The sequence below is a fragment of the Engraulis encrasicolus genome, chromosome 6 (assembly GCF_034702125.1).
Source record: "Engraulis encrasicolus isolate BLACKSEA-1 chromosome 6, IST_EnEncr_1.0, whole genome shotgun sequence".
NCBI lineage: Eukaryota > Metazoa > Chordata > Actinopteri > Clupeiformes > Engraulidae > Engraulis > Engraulis encrasicolus.
The window spans coordinates 4074554-4093548 of NC_085862.1; the positions used below are offsets into that span (position 1 = coordinate 4074554).

Sequence of the window (18995 nt, forward strand, 5' to 3'; positions counted from 1 at the left end):
TCCTGGAGAGCCAGCAAAACGGATGGAAGGCCTGGAATCTCCCGGTGGAGGTGGGCTGCAGAGGCTTTGCCGGACGTTCGCTTTGGAGAGCCCTGGGGATGCTGGGAATTGAAGGGCTGTCCAGGAAGCGCCTTGTAGCCAGCGCCACCAAGCAGGCAGAAGAAGCATCTCGCTGGATTTGGATGCAGAGGGAGGTGCGGTGGCAGAGCCGAAGCAATGAGGGAATGAAGGACTGAAGACGGAGTTGGGTGGCATTTAGCGGGGGTGGGTCCAGGACGCTGGATCTGCTGTTGAGCCCCCTTTAGGTGTCATGGGCTTAAATCAACGAAACGCCAGTGAGGGGGGGTGCCCATTTGATAACCTGCTGAAGCCACCCAACTCCGATCCCAGTAACAGAAACCTTGTAGTGCCTTGAGGGAAGGAGACAGAGAGAGAGCGATGCCACTGGCTCACAGATGGTGCAGGGGCAAGTACCTGTAAAGGTGAGCCAGTTGCGATATCCCTTATTGTATTTTGCATACTCCCACAGCTCTATGTTTCCACAGTCTTGTGTTTTCTCAGGATTTTTCTTATTTCAAATATTTTTTCTAAAAAAAACATTTCCTACTGACAGGTTAAGGTTAGGGATTGTTTTGGTCTGGGCACAGCTAGATTTCTTTCATTCATTACATGAATTTGATAGCCTAGCAACCAACTGGAAAAGGTACAGTATTTCTCAAAAATATGTCTTTAATGACAGGTTAAGGTTAGGGAATGTTTTGGTCAGGGCACAACTTAAATTGCTATAGCATTATTTTGTTTAGGATTAGCATTTGGTATCTATTTTTCTAATGATAGAGTTACACAGTGCTGTGGTAATAGCCTATAGAAAGCACTTCCGTGTGTCCATCACAGAAAACAATTCCGTGTCCAGGAGCACGGAATTTTGGCAAAATCCGTGGTCCAGGACACAGATGTTGTGTCCTTAACATCCGTGTCCAGGAGCACAGAATTTTTGGAGATCAGGCTGCACACTCACACAGACTCTAAATAATACCCCAATCTGACCTTTCCTCACTCACACACAAACATACAAACACACACACACACACACACACACACACACACACACACACACACACACACACACACACACACACACACACACACACACACACACACACACACACACACACACACAAGCACTTCTACAGTGTGCTCGATCAGCCATGAACGCCGGGGTAAGAGCAGAGCGATGTTTCGAGCATTAGCCCTCCCGTAGCCGCACTGTACTGCTCTGTTACAGTGCGCCATGTTTTATTCACAAAGTGCTTTGACACTGATGCCTCTGTCTCTCATGTATCTCTCCACACCCTCCACCCCTGCTCCCCCATCCTATCCTACCTCCTCCCCCTCCTCCTCCTCCTCCTCCTCCTCCTCCTCCTCTTCCCCCTCCTCCATCTTCCTCCTCCTCCTCCTCTTCTTCTTCCTCCTCCTCCTCTTCCCCCTCTTCCACCTCCTCCTCTTACTCTTCCCTCCTCATCCTCCTCCTCTTCCTCCACACCTGCTCCACCATCCTATCCTTCCTCCTCCCCCTCCTCCTCCTCCTCCTCCTCTTCCACCTCCTCCTCCTCCTCATCCTCCTCCTCCTCTTCCACCTCCTCCTCAGTTCAGGGAGATGTATCTCTCCTCCACACCCTCCTCCACCCCTGCTACCCTGCTACTCCCAACCCAACATCCTCCCCCTCCTCCTCCTCCTCTTCCTCTTCCTCCTCCTCCTCCTCTTCCTCTTCCTCGTCCTCCCCCTCGTCCTCCCCCTCCACCTCCACCTCCTCCTCCTCAGTTCAGGGAGATGGATTAGGGCGAGGGGATGTTAGATGGGGGAGATCTGGGACCGCGGCCCTGGCTGTATCTCTCTTCTTTGACATGAGCCGTACGTCTTGTCTCCTCTCGTCTCGTCTCGTCTCGTCCTGTCTCGCTAGGACGGGATGTGTGGTGTGATGTGATGTGATGTGATGGGAGGCGTGAATGTGAGTGTGAATGTGAAGGTTTCCTCTCTCTGCCAGGGGAAAGAGCAGGAGGATCGCAGCTGTCAGTCCAATCACGCAGCTATCAGTCGTGAGACACGTCAGCTCTGCCGGGATAGGCCAGGCAGCCGCTGAGCTGTGTCAAGTGCTGTGTGAAGTGGCTGTGATGTGCAACTCAGACATGAGATGGAGTAAGGCCAGTACTGTACTGTATACAGTACCTGTATACTGTAGTGTTCTGTGCAGAACCTGTAGACATTAGATGGAGGATGCGATACGATACAATAGTACTGTACTGTACAACTCTGCCATATCAAACAGGAGTAAGTGCATAAACAGTATGGCCGAAATTGAGTTTACTGTAGACTGAAAATAGGCTATAGTGTATAAACCATAAATTCATCATCCTGGATACTCTCTCTGCAACAATAAACAGGCGTATTGCTTGTTCCCTCTGGCCAATGCTAAAGTGCCCTCTGGCCAATGTGAAATTGGGTATCACATACAAACTCTGATTGTGTCCAATTGTAACTCTCTTGATATTCATGAGGCCTTAGTGGATGCTGCAGACCAAGTGCTAAACAAATAGCCCATTTCAGATCATGAAAACGCCACATGGAATATGAATAGCTTTGAAAACAATGTTGAAATGGTCGTGGAAACCAAAAATGTTGCCTCTTCAGTCACATTTATTTAAGTGCAGGTCAATTTTGTGCATTATGAAATGGCCAGTTTGTTTTGGCAATGAAGACTGTTTGGCATGCACTGCTTGGTGGCCATTTATGCTACTGCCCATATTTTACTTTTCCTGATGTAATAACCAATACAGTACGCTCTATTGAAAAGCCTCAGCTTAGCATCATATGGTGAGGGGCAGAGTGCTCTCAATTACTTACCCCTAGAGCAGGGATGTCAAGCCTAGGCCGCAGGGCCCAAATCTGGCCTGCGGTGCAATTCTATATGGCCCACCGCAAGATCATTTCAAATGTGTATGACAGTTGGCCCACATACACCACACCATTAATATACAGTCATATGACTTGAATGGAAAATATATGAGTGGAATATTATGAGTGGCTAGCGCCACAGGAAATGTGAATGAGTATTGAAATGTTGCCAGGTACCAGTACAACATAATGTGCACAGGCACAAACAAACTAAAATGGATGGGTTGTATGTGGAGGAGAGGAATATACAGGTATGTAGAGGAGTGTATATTGGAGTGTATATGTGTGTATATGTGTTGTATGTGGAGGTCTGAAGATGTTTATGTATCTGTGAAAATGGTGTCTATATGTTTAGCAAATGAGATGTGTACTACAAGATCTAACCTGATGGAACTGAACAGTCTGATGTGAAAACAAATATCTCTAAGGGACAACTAATAATCTAATCTCATCTAAACTACTGTACATATGATGGAAATAAGTTTGTGAAGTTTACGTGGTTCTATGCATCAAGAGTGTGCATGCACAATTCCAGTTCATTTTTGAGTAAATATTTGACCTGCGATGTCGTCCCAGATCTTGATTTTGGCCTTCTGTGAATCTAAGGGTTAGGATTAGGGTTACATTAGGGATATGTTAACAGCTTACTGGTAGCTAATAGGGCTGTAACAATATTGCATAAAACCAATAAATTGTGACATGCAGAGTGACAAACCTGTAGTGCGTTTGGTCTTTGATCTCTGGCGTCCATGCTTTGCATCATGCAAGAAGGCAGAATCGTGACACGCCCTCTCAAAGTTCTGTTACCCTTCAGTTCAGAAAACAACCACATGATATGAGGTGATAGTGCTTGTTTTTATTTTAGTAGCCTGTTGTGACCTATTCTACAAGCTATTGTGGTAACTAAAAACAAAACGTGGGGTGTCTCGAACTGTGGGTCAAAAATCGTGATCTGAACCAAATCAGAGTTGGCTGTATCGTTATAGCTCTAGTAGCTATGTAGACAAAGCAACCCATTTTGACAGAGCAGGAAGACCTGGACAGCTGGAAGTCTCTCAGTCGGTAGGAGGGCAAGGGCAGGCCAGGTCTTCCTGCTCTGTTAAAATGGGTTGCTGTCCAGTTAGGTGATGAGGAGTGGAGAGGGGCTGCTCCTCTACTGTCCAGTTAGGTGATGAGGAGAGGAGAGGAGAGGAGCTCTACTGTCCAGTTAGGTGATGAGGAGAGGGGCTGCTGCTCTACTGTCCAGTTAGGTGATGAGGAGTGGAGAGGTGCTCTACTGTCCAGTTAGGTGATGAGGAGTGGAGAGGGGCTGCTCCTCTACTGTCCAGTTAGGTGATGAGGAGTGGAGAGGTGCTCTACTGTCCAGTTAGGTGATGAGGAGAGGAGAGAGGAGTGGAGTGGTGCTGCTCTAGTCAGCCTTTCCTCTCACAGGCTGCCCTGTCTACACTGCTGTGTGTGTGCGTGCGTGCGTGCGTGTGGGCGTGTATGTGTGTATGTGTGTATGTGTGTGTGTGTGTCCTCTGCTCCTCTTTAAGTGCTGATACAAACAACTGCGACTGAGCCAGGACCCTGCAGCACTAGATAGAGAGAGAGAGAGAGAGAGAGAGAGAGAGAGAGAGAGAGAGAGAGAGAGAGAGAGAGAGAGGGAGGGAGAGAGAGAGAAATAGAGAGAGAGAGAGAAAAGATATAGACAGAGAGACAGAGACAGGAAAACGGATAGAGAGACAGAGCGAAAAGAAGGAAAATGAGAGAGAGAGAGAGAGAGAGAGAGAGAGAGAGAGAGAGAGAGAGGGAGGGAGAGAGAGAGAGAGACAGAGAGAGAGAGAGAGAGAGAGAGAGAGAGAGAGAGAGAGAGAGAGAGAGAGATGGAGAGAGGCAGGCTGATGACCCAGTAGAGGCTGCCCCCTCTGCAGTGGATGTGACAGGCAGCAGACTGTAGCGGAGTTGCCCACGGGACCCCGCGGGACCGACACGACACCGACACCAGGATGGGAGGAGAGGGCTGGAGAGGGGAGGAGAGAAGAGGAGAGGGGAGGAGATGGGAAAGGAGGGGAGGAGAGGGGAGGAGACAAGAGGAGATGGGAGGAGAGGGGAAAGGAGGGGAGGAGAGGGGAGGAGAGATACACAACTTCACATCTTGACAGTTACTCTCTCTCTCTCCAGTTCTCCCTCTCTCTCTCTCTCTCTCTCTCTCTCTCTCTCTCTCTCTCTCTCTCTCTCTCTCTCTCTCTCTCTCTCTCTCTCTCTCTCTCTCACCCGACCTCAGGGGAGGCACATTGGCACACCCTCAGCCAGTGAACCGTGCTGCCCTCCAAATGTGCTTCACATTACCCTTTTTACCTGCTGGTGGGCACTCCAGGCCAGGCGGAGGCGCTCACACTGAATCACTTATCAGGAGCCAGTGGCCAAGAGGGTTTGGCACATGGAGAGAGATGGTTTATTGTGTCTAGAATACAGACAAAAAAAACTTAATTTACCGAAAAGTACAAATGTTGTATATTATGTGGACTTACATGTTCAAATGTCTGACAGACAGTATGCATACAGCGCAAGCAGCTGAGAGTTAGGATTTGCATTATGTGTTTATATGATATACTGTACCTATTATATATACAGTATGATGATATGTTTCACTGAATCACTTATCATGAGCCATTGGACAAGAGAGTTTGGCACATGGAGAGAGCTGCTTTATTGTGTCTAGAATACAGACAAAAACAGACTTCATTTACCAAAAAGTGCAAATGTTATACATTATGTGGACTTACATGTTCAAATGTCTGACAGACAGTATGCATACAGCGCAAGCAGCTGAGAGTTAGGATTTGCATTATGTGTTAATGTGATATATGTACAGTATATATACAGTATGATGATATGATATTGATATATTGAATATAGTGAATATGTTCTATGACAAACACTGTGATACAGTTCATAGTGACAGTATCAATGACAATGGCAGATGTTGCAGTAGTGTACAAAGGGAATATGACCAGTTATAGTTACGAACAGAATGGTTACAATGGAGCTTCATTGTCTGTCTGGCTGCTAGGGTCCACAATGCATCATTTTACAGAGGCTGGCAAATAGAGAGGTGTTGAAAAGGCTTGCCTTGCTGTAGAGAGGTGTTGAAAAGGCTTGCCTTGCTGTCTGGAGGTATTGAAAAGGCTTGCCTTGCTGTAGAGAGGTGTTGAAAAGGCTTGCCTTGCTGCCTGGAGGTATTGAAAAGGCTTGCCTTGCTGTCTGGAGGTGTTGAAAAGGCTTGCCTTGCTGTCTGGAGGTGTTGAAAAGGCTTGCCTTGCTGTAGAGAGGTGTTGAAAAGGCTTGCCTTGCTGTCTGGAGGTGTTGAAAAGGCTTGCCTTGCTGTAGAGAGGTGTTGAAAAGGCTTGCCTTGCTGTCTGGAGGTGTTGAAAAGGCTTGCCTTGCTGTCTGGAGGTGTTGAAAAGGCTTGCCTTGCTGTAGACAGCTTGCCTTGCTGTCTGGAGGTGTGGAGTCTGGAACTGCTCTGCATGGCCACTTCCCAGGGGTGCATTTCTGGAAAGTGTAGTTGCTAACTATGTTAGCTACTTTGTTTGTTGCAATGCAATTTCCCATTGGCAACTACCAAAGTTGCTAACTGCTAACAACTACGCTTTGCATGGCCACTTCCCAGTACAGGCTGTGGAACAAGGGAGCAGGGGACATGACAGGCTTCAGGACCTTGGACAGTCCCATGGCAGAGGACAGGCTTCAGGACCTTGGACAGATTAATCTGGGGTGTGACTGGAACGGTGCTGAATTGAAACAGCCCCCTCTGCTCTGTCCACACCTATGTGTTAGCTCTCTTTAGCCCATGACCCTGCCTTCCTGTCACATGACCCTGCCTTCCTGTCACACACTGTCAGGTAGAAGAACATGGAGATGAGTGGAGGGGCAGGGGCGGCGTGTGTGTGTGTGTGTGTGTGTGTGTGTGTGTGTGTGTGTGTGTGTGTGTGTGTGTGTGTGTGTGTGTGTGTGTGTGTGTGTGTGAGTGTGTGTGAGTGTGTGTGTGTGTGTGTGTGTGTGTGTGTGTGTGTGTGTGTGTGTGTGTGTGTGTGTGTGTGTGTGTGTGTGTGTGTGATAAGCAGTGGTGGTGCATAGTGGTGTCTCTCAGGTGCGAACAGCACAAAGGGGCTGCTGACTGCTGAGGGTCCTGTGGCTCTTGAGGGTCCCTGTGTGTCAGTAAGAGAGAGGGAGGGAAGATGGCAGCACCTCTTCTCTTCTCTTCTCTTCTCTTCTCTTCTCTTCTCTTCTCTTCTCTTCTCTTCTCTTCTCTTCTCTTCTCTTCTCTTCTCTTCTCTTCTCTTCTCTTCTCTTCTCTTCTCTTCCCTTCCCCTCTCTTCCCTTCCCTTCCCTTCCCTTCCCTTTCCTTCCCTTCCCTTCCCTTCCCTTCCCTTCCCTTCCCCTCTCTTCCCTTCCCTTCCCTTCCATTCTCTTCTCTTCTCTTCTCTTCTCTTCTCTTCTCTTCTCTTCTCTTCTCTTCTCTTCTCTTCTCTTCTCTTCTCTTCTCTTCTCTTCTCCTCTCTTCTCTTCTCTTCTCTTCTCTTCTCTTCTCTTCTCTTCTCTTCTCTTCTCTTCTCTTCTCTTCTCTTCTCTTCTCTTCTCTTCTCTTCTTTCCTCTCCTCTTATGCGGTGGAGTGAGAGATTAATGTATCATTACACAACACAGGAAGAGGAATTAATCACCGCGGGTCTGCAGTGGGGCAGTCGGGGCCACGAGCCGCCGCCAACGATAACATTCATCAGGAGGAGAGGAGAGGAGAGGAGAGGAGAGGAGAGGAGAGGAGAAGAGGGGAGAGGAGTGGAGAGGAAAGGGGGAGGGGAGGAATGGAGAGAGGAGAGGGGGGGGAGTGATGGAGAGAGGAGAGGAGGAGAGGAGAGGAGAGGAGAGGAGGAGAGGAGAGGCGAAGGGAGAGGGGGATGGAAAGGAGAGGAGAGGGGATGGAGAGGAGACGAGAGGAGAGGGGGGGAGGGAGGGATGGAGAGAGGAGAGGAGGGAGAGAGAGGTGTCCCATCCTGAGGAATGACGAACAGAACGGAAAGGAGTGAGAGAGAGAGAGAGAGAGAGAGAGAGAGAGAGAGAGAGAGAGAGAGAGAGAGAGAGGGCCCGTCTCGAGGAGAGGAATTCATTTGGGGATAGAGGCAGCGAGGGAATGTCATTACAAACCATTGCATGTGTCTGTCTCGCCGCGCCCCTCCTGCGCCCCTCCCGCGCCCCTCCTGCCCCCCTCCTGCACCCCCCTCCTGCCCCCTCCTGCCCCCCTCCTGCCCCCTCCCGCGCCCCTCCTGCCCTCCTCCTGCCCCCTCCTGCCCCCCTCCTGCCCCCCTCCTGCGCCCCTCCTGCCCCCCTCCTGCCCCCTCCTGCCCCCCTCCTGCCCCCCTCCAGCCCCCTGCTGCCCCCCTCCCGCGCCCCTCCTGCCCCCCTCCAGCCCCCTGCTGCCCCCGCCCCCTCCCGCGCCCCTCCTGCCCCCCCCTCCCCCCCCCCTCCTGCCCCCTCCTGCCCCCCTCCTGCGCCCCTCCCGCCTACTTCTGTCTTCCCCCCTCGTCTCCAGAGCAAACACCCCTATTTGTTTTTAATCAACTGACTGCTGCTACTCTTTTGACCCCCCCCCTCATAACTCATGAACGGAATACGGTAGGACCACCAAACTTTGGGGAGATGATCTATTATGGACATCTATGAATGACATCATTTTTGTGTCATTATCTGGTATTATGACGTCATTATGACATCATCTGATTATAATGCCCAAAATCTCGCCAAAATGTATTCTCCATCAAATTTAGGTAATGCGCTTAACTTTTACTGATTATATGCTTCAGACCACTTTAATGCTCACAAAGTTGTCTGATGCTAATGGAAATAACAAAAAAATATGAAAAAGGAACAATAATGAGACTTAGATCAGTGATTTTCGGTCAGACATACCAGAAAACCGTTGCAAAAATGATAAACATAACATTTTGGTACTAAACTGTAGCCAACAAAATTTTAGGAAAAGTCACCAAGTTTCGTAGTCATAGCTTAAGGTGTTAAGGAATTATACGACACCCAAGTTGGTGCGGGCACTTTTAGCCCCCCCCAAATCAATTTTTAAATAAAGAATTGTATTCACTGTATTCTTTCACCCACACTTCCATGTGAATATGGCTGATATTATTTTGGCATTTCCAGATTATCGTTCCTCAATACTTGACCTGAAGTGAGTAAGAACAGGAGAAGCCAGCTGCTACACCACACTTCCATTTCAGAGTGAATTTAATGCGCTCAAAGGCAGCGGCTGTAAAGTGAGCAGTCACAACTGATCAATCATTTGTAGCAGACTGGAGTCCACAGACAATAGAGCCTCTATCAAATGAATGGAGTATAAGGGGGAAAAAAGAAGAAGAGGGTAGAAAAAACATCTCGCCTAAACCATCCACGAAAGCAAAGGCAGAGACATTGTCAGCAATTGTTTGGTTGTGGAGAAGGAAATGTGGGAGTATGTTCTATATTCTTTGTCCTTTTTCTTTCTCTCTCTTTCTTTATGTCTCTCTCTCTCTCTGCATCTCTCCCTAGCTTTGTCTTTGTTTTATCCTTTCTCTCTCTCTCTCTCTCTCTCTCTCTCTCTCTCTCTCTCTCTCTCTCTCTCTCTCTCTCTCTCTCTCTCTCTCTCTCTCTCTCTCTCTCTCTCTCTCACCATCTCTCTCTTGCTTTGTGTTCGTTTCTCTCTCATCTTTCTCTTTCTCTTTCTCTTTCTCTTTCTCCTTCTCTCTCTCTCTCTCTCTCTCTCTCTCTCTCTCTCTCTCTCTCTCTCTCTCTCTCTCATCTCTCTTTCCCTCTCATCTCTCTCTCTCTCTCCATCCGTCTTTTTTGCCTCTGCGAGTGGCAGATAAAGGGGCTTGAGCGGCGGTTAATAATGTTCAGGTGTTGTAAAGAAATGACTCAATATGACGATGCCAACAATCACTCCCCATCTCAGAGCTGTGTGATGCCAACAGAGGCTTTGGATACCGCAGCTGTTGCTGCTGCTGTTGTTGCTGCTGCTGCTTCTGCTGCTGCTGCTGCTGTTTTTGTTTTTGCTGCTGTGTTTGTTTGTATTGTATTTGTGTGTGTGTGCGTGTGTGTTTGCGTGTGTTTGTGTGTGTGCGTGTGTGTGTGTGCGTGTGTGTCTGCTTGCTGTGTCAGTGGTGTTTTTTGTTGTTGCACACACACTTCAGTTCAGCTCCACACAGAACACAGTACAGTTTCAGATTCTTGTGGTTCTTTTTCTTCTTTTTCTTATTTTTCTTTTTCTTTTGCTGCTGGTGCTGCTGGTGGTGGCAGGCCCTCATTTGATGAGGATAAAAAATGAGGCAAAGAGATTAGAGGAACAGGCAGGTTTTCAAACAAAGCAAAGGTCCCTCGGGGTTCATGCTTGTAAAAACATTTCCATCTAAATGCAGATTTGTTATATCTGCCGTGATGGTGGCGCCGCCATGCTCACATTCATTATTTAACCAGGAGCCAATATAGTAGCAGTTTTTTTTTTTAAACCCGGACTCCCTTTAAGCCATAATTTGGATTTTAAGATGGTATCTACAATTGATATCTTTTGATTTAATGTCGCAAATTGGAACTGGAGAGAACAATGCACCACAGGGGAGCGGAGGTGCTCACAGAGGGAAAGGGGGATAGAGAGAGAGAGAGAGAGAGGTACAGAGAGAGGTACAGAGAGAGAGGTAGAGGTAGAGAGAGAGAGAGAGAGAGAGAGAGAGAGAGGACTGAGGGGACATGGGCGTCTACTGAGTGTATCAATAGCAAGGATTAATTTGCTGTGCATTCGCCATGGGGGCAGAAAGTGCAAAAGTCGTACTAAAGGAGTCATACTAAAGGAGTGTTTGCCCCTCAGCCTGTGTGATTAAAACTGGCAAACATTGCAGCACATTTCCAAACATACAATTAAGGAATTAAAAGCTGTGTATCTACCAAGAGGGTTTTTCTGAGTGCGTAGGTGGATAGGGAGGGAGGCAGGGAGGGAGGGGGTTGAGGATTGTTGTTGCACTTCAGGGCAAAATTGTGTTGTTGTGCCGTACGCCAGTCGCCCAGAGATGTTTGCAGTAAACACGATTAGGAGTGGCATTTCCCTCGTGGGAGGAGACTGGAAGACGGGAGCTGAGAGTGGCGTCTGACAAGCTCCCTGGGCGGTTAAGGCTGGGGGAGGGGGGTGGGGAAGGGGACAGCTGGGGGGGGGTTGTATTGCCTCAGGGTCAGAGAAAGGGATTGTGGGACAGTGGGGGTGTATGGCCTCGGGGTCCCAGACTGCTGACTCACTTCCCTGAGCAGCAGGGGAGGGATCTTCTCTGCCACTGCCTTCCTCCCTGTCTCTCAGTCTACTTTTTTCTCTCTCTTATTCTCTCTTTATCTCTGTCTCTCTCACTTTGTTCTCTGTCTCTCTTACTCTTCCTGTTCTCACTCTTTCTGTCTCTGTCTCACTTTCTCTATCTCTCTCTCTCGTCATCTCTCTCTCTCTCGCGTCATCTCTCTCTCTCTCTCTCTCTCTCTCTCTCTCTCTCTCTCTCTCTCTCTCTCTCTCTCTCTCTCTTCCTCTATGTCTGGTCTCTTTCTGGCTCTCCCTAACTCTCTCATCTGACAAGTCTGACATTTTTTAATAGAGTATCACATTGGGACAGTGAGCTCTTGCTAAACATCTTAAGAGTTTGCCCGCCCTCCCTCGCACTGCGTCTAGTCAGAGCTCCGTCTAGTCAGAGCTCCTGAAAGAGATACAGTATGGCATGCATGTGCCTTCATTTCTTTTTTTCTTTTTTATTCTCTTCTGTTCTCTCTTCTCTCGTCTTCTTTCCTTTCCTTTTCTCCTCACATCCTCACTTCATAGTCCCTGCCAAGCTTCAGCTGCTCGACACACTGCCACTTTTTCATCCTCTCCTGTTTTTGTCTGTTTCCCTCCACCTCCAACATTCTCAACCCTGTTGTTTTTGTTGCTGTAGCTTCACCATGCCTTCTATCCATGCAGGGGCGTAGCAGCAAATTGTGGGCCCTATGTACAGTCATCTCCAATGGACCCCCCAGCCATATATCTACATAGATAGGACTGTGTGTGTGGGCTAGCCAGGCTGTGCCCTCCTAGTGACACAATACTTTTAGTGTTGCAACTAGTCAGGTCAAGAGCAATGCAAGTACTTTCTGAGTTCCCAAAAATGCGGTAAGCAAACAACCATAACCAACCAAGGGAGGTAGGTCAACCATGCCATTTGGGAAATTATAATTGTTATGCTCTTGGTCAGACCAAGTCTCGAAGAGATTTGAACGTCGATGATAATCAGGCTATGTGTGGGACCCCTATATACATGGCGCCAGTGTTTGAAGTGTAAAAAAAGAGGTGCAGGAACCCTAATTATCCGCAAATACCATCCAAAAAGAAGTGTAGGATACCCTGATTTTCCGACAGTCTCACCACTTATAGTATGCGGTGCACATGATAAGTTCTGTTGGAACGCTGCTGATGAAAATTTTGAGGTAGGGGAACTGGGTCCACTCGTCTCCACCTCCTGCACCAAGCCATCAGTCCACTCCACCTCCTGCACCAAGCCATCAGTCCACTCCACCTCCTGCACCAAGCCATCAGTCCACTCCACCTCCTGCACCAAGCCATCAGTCCACTCCACCTCCTGCACCAAGCCATCAGTCCACTCCACCTCCTGCACCAAGCCATCAGTACACTCCACCTCCTGTGAGCTGATGCCTGCCAGTGGAGGCATTATCATTATCCGCCTCACCAGTTAGGAGACGCCACTCAACTCAACTCAACAGTCAGGCAGTCAGTCAGAGCATCGTATCCCATCCCATGCCGAGACAGACCAAACTCGTATGTAATTTACAGGCCTCCACAACACAACACAACACAACACAACACGTGTTCAGCAGCGTCCCTCCCCCGGCTCCCCCTGGGTTCCCACGACATCACTTCCTGCCTGGCAGTTTTTATATGTTTAACGAGCTGCCTCCCATCATGCCGTGCTGCCTGTGCAGCTCGCCGTTGCTGCTGCTGTAGCTGTCCAAAAGTACGTACAGTACTGGCTGCCAGTGAGACTGAGAAGAGGCATGCTAGGGAGCCTTTAGTTATGGGATGTTGCTCTTTTGTCAGGCGCTACAGACTTTGGTTCCCATACTTCTCTCTCTCTCTGCGTTGTCTACAGCTAGAGCTGCAACATAATGAGTTGGGGTGTTTTTACTACTTGCTCTTGCCGAGTTTAATGATGTAAGAACTGGGTTCTGTGCACTTTATGTGGCGTTTCTTTGAGTGACATCATGTAGTCGTGTCATTTCCTGGGAGCTGCGTGTCGTGAGTGCTTGTGTGCTATTCCCGTTGCTGCCGACCGTCATGTCTGACTTCCTGCTGAAAACGCATCCGGCAGCACTTTCTACCATCTCTGATGTGACAGTGTGTGTGTGTGTGTGTGTGTGTGTGTGTGTGTGTGTGTGTGTGTGTGTGTGTGTGTGTGTGTGTGTGTGTGTGTGTGTGTGTGTGTGTGTGTGTGTGTGTGTGTGTGTGTGTGTGAGAGAGAGAGAGAGAGAGAACGAGTGTGTATTTGTAAATTGTGTGTGTGTGTGTGTGTGTGTGTGTGTGTGTGTGTGTGTGTGTGTGTGTGTGTGTGTGTGTGTGTGTGTGTGTGTGTGTGTGTGTGTGTGTGTGTGTGTGTGTGTGTGTGTGTGTGTGTGTGTGTGTGTGTGCGCAGGTGGATGTGTGTATGCATGTGTGTGTGTGCACGCATTGTATGTGTGTGTGTGTGGGTGTGTGTCTCTCTCAGGCACTGAGACGAAGAGAAGAGAAATGAGGAGACACTCTCGGTTTCATCCGCACGGCATCCATCCATGCCCCACACCGTGACTGCATGACAGATAAGATGGTCTGACTCGCTCAACATCGACTCATAATCAGTGGCGGAACAATTGCACACAGGGCCCCTGATAGGCCCCCCCAAAACAGCTTACCCTAGTCACAATAGGGCCCCCACCAACAATACAGGAGGGTCCTGGGCCCAGGGGCAAATTCCTTGCTTGCCCCCCCCATACCTCCGCCCCTGCTCATAATCGGTTTCAGGTGCTTCATATCCTAAATAGTGATGCCGTGGTGAGGCGAGGCGATGCTTTCTTGCGAAATAAGGGACTGTAGTGAAGAAGAGATGGGGAAAGTTTGAAAAGTCATGAAGCTCCTGAAATGAGAAAAGAGAATCAAAACTGAAAACAGACTAGATGTGATTGAATATCTTGGCGTAAAGACCTAGACAAGTGGGTGTGAGAACTTTTTGAAGCTTCCAGTAAAAAATCCCGCTGTCTGAGCTTTTAATGTTAGGCTTTAAGAAAACAGAGAATAACACACCTCCTGAAAAGCTGCTGCTTGGTTTGGTGCTCAGTAAAAAAGAAACACAATGTTAATTCAACACTTAGAGAGTTGATTTGATATCATCTGGATTCCATGGTAACACTTAACTTGATGCCGGCGTCATAGCTATGTCATAAAAGTGTCGTAACGCAGTCATGGACGTGTCATAAACATTATGTCTGTGTCATAAACAGTTTATGACTGCTGCCATTAACTGACATTCGGTTATAAAGACAACCCTAATGTCAACTTTTCATGACCATGAAACGTTTATGACATTGACATCATGTTTATGACTTGTCCATTGCTGTGTCATGACACTGTTTTGACACTATTATGACACTGTAATGACATGCATTAAGTAATCAATTGTATTTGGTCCCAGAGTACTCTCAAAGTTTTGAATTAAGCCTGCATTTACTGTGCAGTGTCACAGAGAAATAGAGAATAAATCACTGTGCCATTATCGATGATCCGTGATGCCACATCCTTTCAATCACACCCCATTCATTAATGAGGTGTTACCTCTACTGGGATGGCAAATTAGCTCATATTTTTACTGGAGACTATTTCAATTCACGCTGAGTTACAGGAGCGGCACTGGTAATCAGGGCCACCGACAGCTTTCGCTGGGCCCAGGACAGTGTCAGTTGAAAGGACCCCGTACTCAATACATACAATGGAATGAGGACCTGATTCTGGGCCCCCTATCTCCCTGGGCCTGGGACAACATACCCCTTTGTCCCCCCTTGTCGGCAGGCCTGCTGGCAACGATCGGCGGGAAAGAAAATTGAAATGAGTCCTGAGCACCTTTGAAATAAATCTGGTGCAACCGTTCTGGCTTTGGTAGATTTATTCCCCCTCTCCTGCATCATTCGCATGTGGCTTTAAATTAGATTACCTCTCCACTCCGGTGTGCGAGAATAAAAGAGAGAGAAAGTGGAAAGAAAAAGGTTTCCTTTCTTCACCCCTTCTGTCGCCTCGCAGTTCCTCTCAAATGATATATTTAATAAATCAGCTCACTTTCCTTAAATCAATGCTCTTCCAGGTGGAGTAGTTCACCAAGGTGGGCTGTAATAGGGTATGCATGTAATAAGACTGGCTTTCCAAATACTGATGGGGCAAATTAATTGATGCCCCCCTGGTGAATTTCAGACCCTATGGGCTGATTCTGCCGATACCGTATTTTGATGGCGGTGTATCCTTTTCTTTCCACCTTCCTTTCTTTATTCCTGTCTTTCTTTGTCGTGGGTAACCTAATGAGTATTCTCTCCATCCTCTCTCACTCCTGCCTGGGTAAGGGGGATGTCTAGGCTGGGTAGATGTCACTCCTGCCTGGGTAAGGGGGATGTAGCTGAGTAGATGTGACTCCTGCCTGGGTAAGGGGGATGTCTAGGCTGGGTAGATGTCACTCCTGCCTGGGTAAGGGGGATGTTTAGGCTGGGTAGATGTCACTCCTGTCTGGGTAAGGGGGATGTTTAGGCTGGGTAGATGTCACTCCTGCCTGGGTAAGGGGGATGTCTAGGCTGGGTAGATGTCACTCCTGTCTGGGTAAGGGGGATGTCTAGGCTGGGTAGATGTCACTCCTGCCTGGGTAAGGGGGATGTCTAGGCTGGGTAGATGTCACTCCTGCCTGGGTAAGGGGGATGTCTAGGCTGGGTAGATGTGACTCCTGCCTGGGTAAGGGGGATGTCTAGGCTGGGTAGATGTGACTCCTGCCTGGGTAAGGGGGATGTCTAGGCTGGGTAGATGTGACTCCTGCCTGGGTAAGGGGGATGTCTAGGCTGGGTAAATGTCACCCCTGCCTGGGTAAGGGGGTGTCTAGGCTGGGTAGATGTCACTCCTGCCTGGGTAAGGGGGATGTCTAGGCTGGGTAGATGTGACTCCTGCCTGGGTAAGGGGGGTGTCTAGGCTGGGTAGATGTGACTCCTGTCTGGGTAAGGGGGATGTCTAGGCTGGGTAGATGTGACTCCTGCCTGGGTAAGGGGGATGTCTAGGCTGGGTAGATGTGACTCCTGCCTGGGTAAGGGGGATGTCTGGGCTGGGTAGATGTGCACAGAGGGGTAGAAATGGTCCCCACAGTGTTCTAGTCAACTCAGCTATCTTACGTGTGACTCATAAATATTGTAATTATGCGCACTGCAGATGGGGGGGTTGGTGTGCTTGCTGTAGCAGGTGAGAAGACAATGATTACAGCCAAGGCGTCCAGGGAATTGTGTGGTAGGATACAGTACCATCTTAACCCCTTAGCGCAGAGCCTGTTATTGACCCTGCTGTTACCAAAATTGTAATGGCTATGTCTTAATATGTTACTTAAGGCTCTCTGTAATGTCATAACAATGTTGTTATAATGTAGTTTGGTATTTTCAGCAAGTAGTGAATAGGCCTGCCGGCAACCCTATCTGCAATAAGAGGCTATACAGGGACCTCTCTTTCCCCCTCCCGTACCCCAAATTCATGCCTCAGCCAAGCATGGAATTTAGGAAAATGTACCGTGCAGTTTTAAATACACAATCGGAAGCGGGCTGTCTGCCTTTCAAGTGTCGCTCACGCTGAATGAGCGGCAGGCGTAAGCAGCATAAAATGGTTCTAAAATGGCGTCACGTCAGCGGAGAGATGAAAGGAAATGGAAGACGGCCCAAAATAAAGAAGGACTAATATGGAGAGAGATTTTTTTTCTTCCCTCCAGCGGCACATGTTCAAAGTTTTATTAGAGGACTTTTTTTTCCCTCTTTGGGCAGGAAGTGAGCTGCCAGAGAGGGCCTATGCAGGCTGGAAGCTGCGCTCGCCTGTCACATTATCTGCTGTGACAAAAGGAATTTGGAGCAGTCAAAGATTTCAGAGAGCTCTGTCGCCCGGGACATATTTATAGTAGATATGCAACATGACCAGCTTTAATCTGTAACACGGGGGGTTGAACAAGGCATTTCAAATGTAACTCTTTCAGAGGGTACAGTACAGTACATTTGCAGAGGCCTGCCAAAGCCTGCGTACTGTAGCTAATTCTGGGACATCTCACAAAGCAGTCGTAACATATCAATTTGGTATTGAGAATCTTTGTAACTTTTTTAAACATAAAAGGAAGGTGGGGGATGGGGTGAGCGTATACACCCTCGGGTATATAACGTATGAACCAGTCAGACCATGATTCCCAACAGCCTGTTAAAATGAAAACTGATCAGACATTTTTGTGGTTATTCGACCTTTGAATGACCAATCAGCAAACAGAGATTGTGGGAGTGAAGAGTCCAGCTTCTGTTTTTGCATTTTTGATTTTAGTGTGTTGGCACATTTTTATTCTTGTGGAGACTGGAGGGCCATGGTGGCCTGAAACGTCACAAGAATGAAATTGGACTAAAAGGGAGCTCCTCATCGCCGGTGTGCGGCTCCTCCTGGCCTTACATGAACTTTACATTTTGACCCTGCACTCGGCAAACAGGAATTGAATGAGTGTGAGCTCTGACTGGGATACTGTCAGCCAGACTCACAGGTCGATAAAGGATAAAAGCAGATCTAATATTCACATTTTTATTTTTATTTTAGTTCTCTACACCTTTTGTAACCTTGTTTTTTTCAACGCTGCTCAGCCAGACTCTTTGATGAGGCCGGTACAAGGAGCTGGTTAATGAGGCGAAGAGTCGCCCTCCTCAATAAATCTCAGGAGTTTATCACCCCGACAAACAAAGAGTGCTGACATTTCACAATCTTTAAAAACATTTTAGGCATTGCTGTGTTGTTCCGAATGTCAGTGAATGTTAGAGCATGTATTGTCACTGGTATGTTACGGCAATCCCCACCCCTACTAATCCCTATCTCCCTCCATGGCTGAGGTGCACTTGAGCAAGGCCCTAATCCCACACTGCTGCAGGGACTGTAACCAATACCCTGTGTACCTAAGTGTAATGTAATGTAATGTAATGTAATGTATTGTAATGCGTTGAGCTTGAGTTAGCAGTGTACGGGAACATGCTACTCAAAGCATGTAATGTTGTGTGCACGTGTGCTTGTCTCATCACCACAGGTCTGGGCGGGGCGGAGACCATGGTGAACGTGCGCAAGGTGACGCATAAGAGGGTCCAGGAGCCGCTGGCTGGCTCCGCCCTCCTGCCCTGCGTCTTCGCGCTGCAGCCCGGCCCGGCCAACGACCCGCCCCGCGTCAAGTGGACCAAGGTGTGGGGGCCCAGCGGCCCCGGGGGGCCCCAGAGGGAGCAGTCCGTCCTGGTGGCCAAGGGCAACATCATCAAGGCAATTGATTTTAAATTACCTTTTATCTATTTATTACATTATTACATTACATTGCATTGCATTTGGCAGACGCTTTATAACCAAAGAGACTTTCAAAAGAGGACATAATCAAGCCAACATCACAAGCAAATACAAAGTGCACAGGAGATATACTCTCCTATGCACAGGAGATATACATTATATATCTGTTTATTTATTTTTGTTTTTTGGGGTAGCCGTGGCTTGGTGGTTAGAGAGTTGGGATCTTTCAATCTTGGGGTTGCAGGTGCTAATCCTCCCGGACCTCTGCCTACATCTCCATCCATGGCTGAAGTGCCCTTGAGCAAGGCACCTAACCCCACATTGCTCCAGGGACTGTAACCAATACTCTGAAAAATAGTAGCTGTAATTCGCTTTGAATAAATGAAAGTGCC

The 18995-nt window shown here is 48.2% G+C and overlaps 1 protein-coding gene across 1 annotated transcript in view; it reads left to right on the plus strand.

Annotated features, from left to right (window-relative positions):
• Positions 1-1208: 1208 nt before the first annotated feature.
• The window catches only part of ncanb (neurocan b), a 169884-nt gene continuing 152097 nt past the window's right edge, over positions 1209-18995 (plus strand). Inside the window, 4 exon segments of the mRNA XM_063200357.1 lie at positions 1209-1220; positions 2046-2106; positions 12418-12684; positions 18359-18582. Coding sequence (XP_063056427.1) covers positions 1209-1220; positions 2046-2106; positions 12418-12684; positions 18359-18582 — 564 coding nt within the window.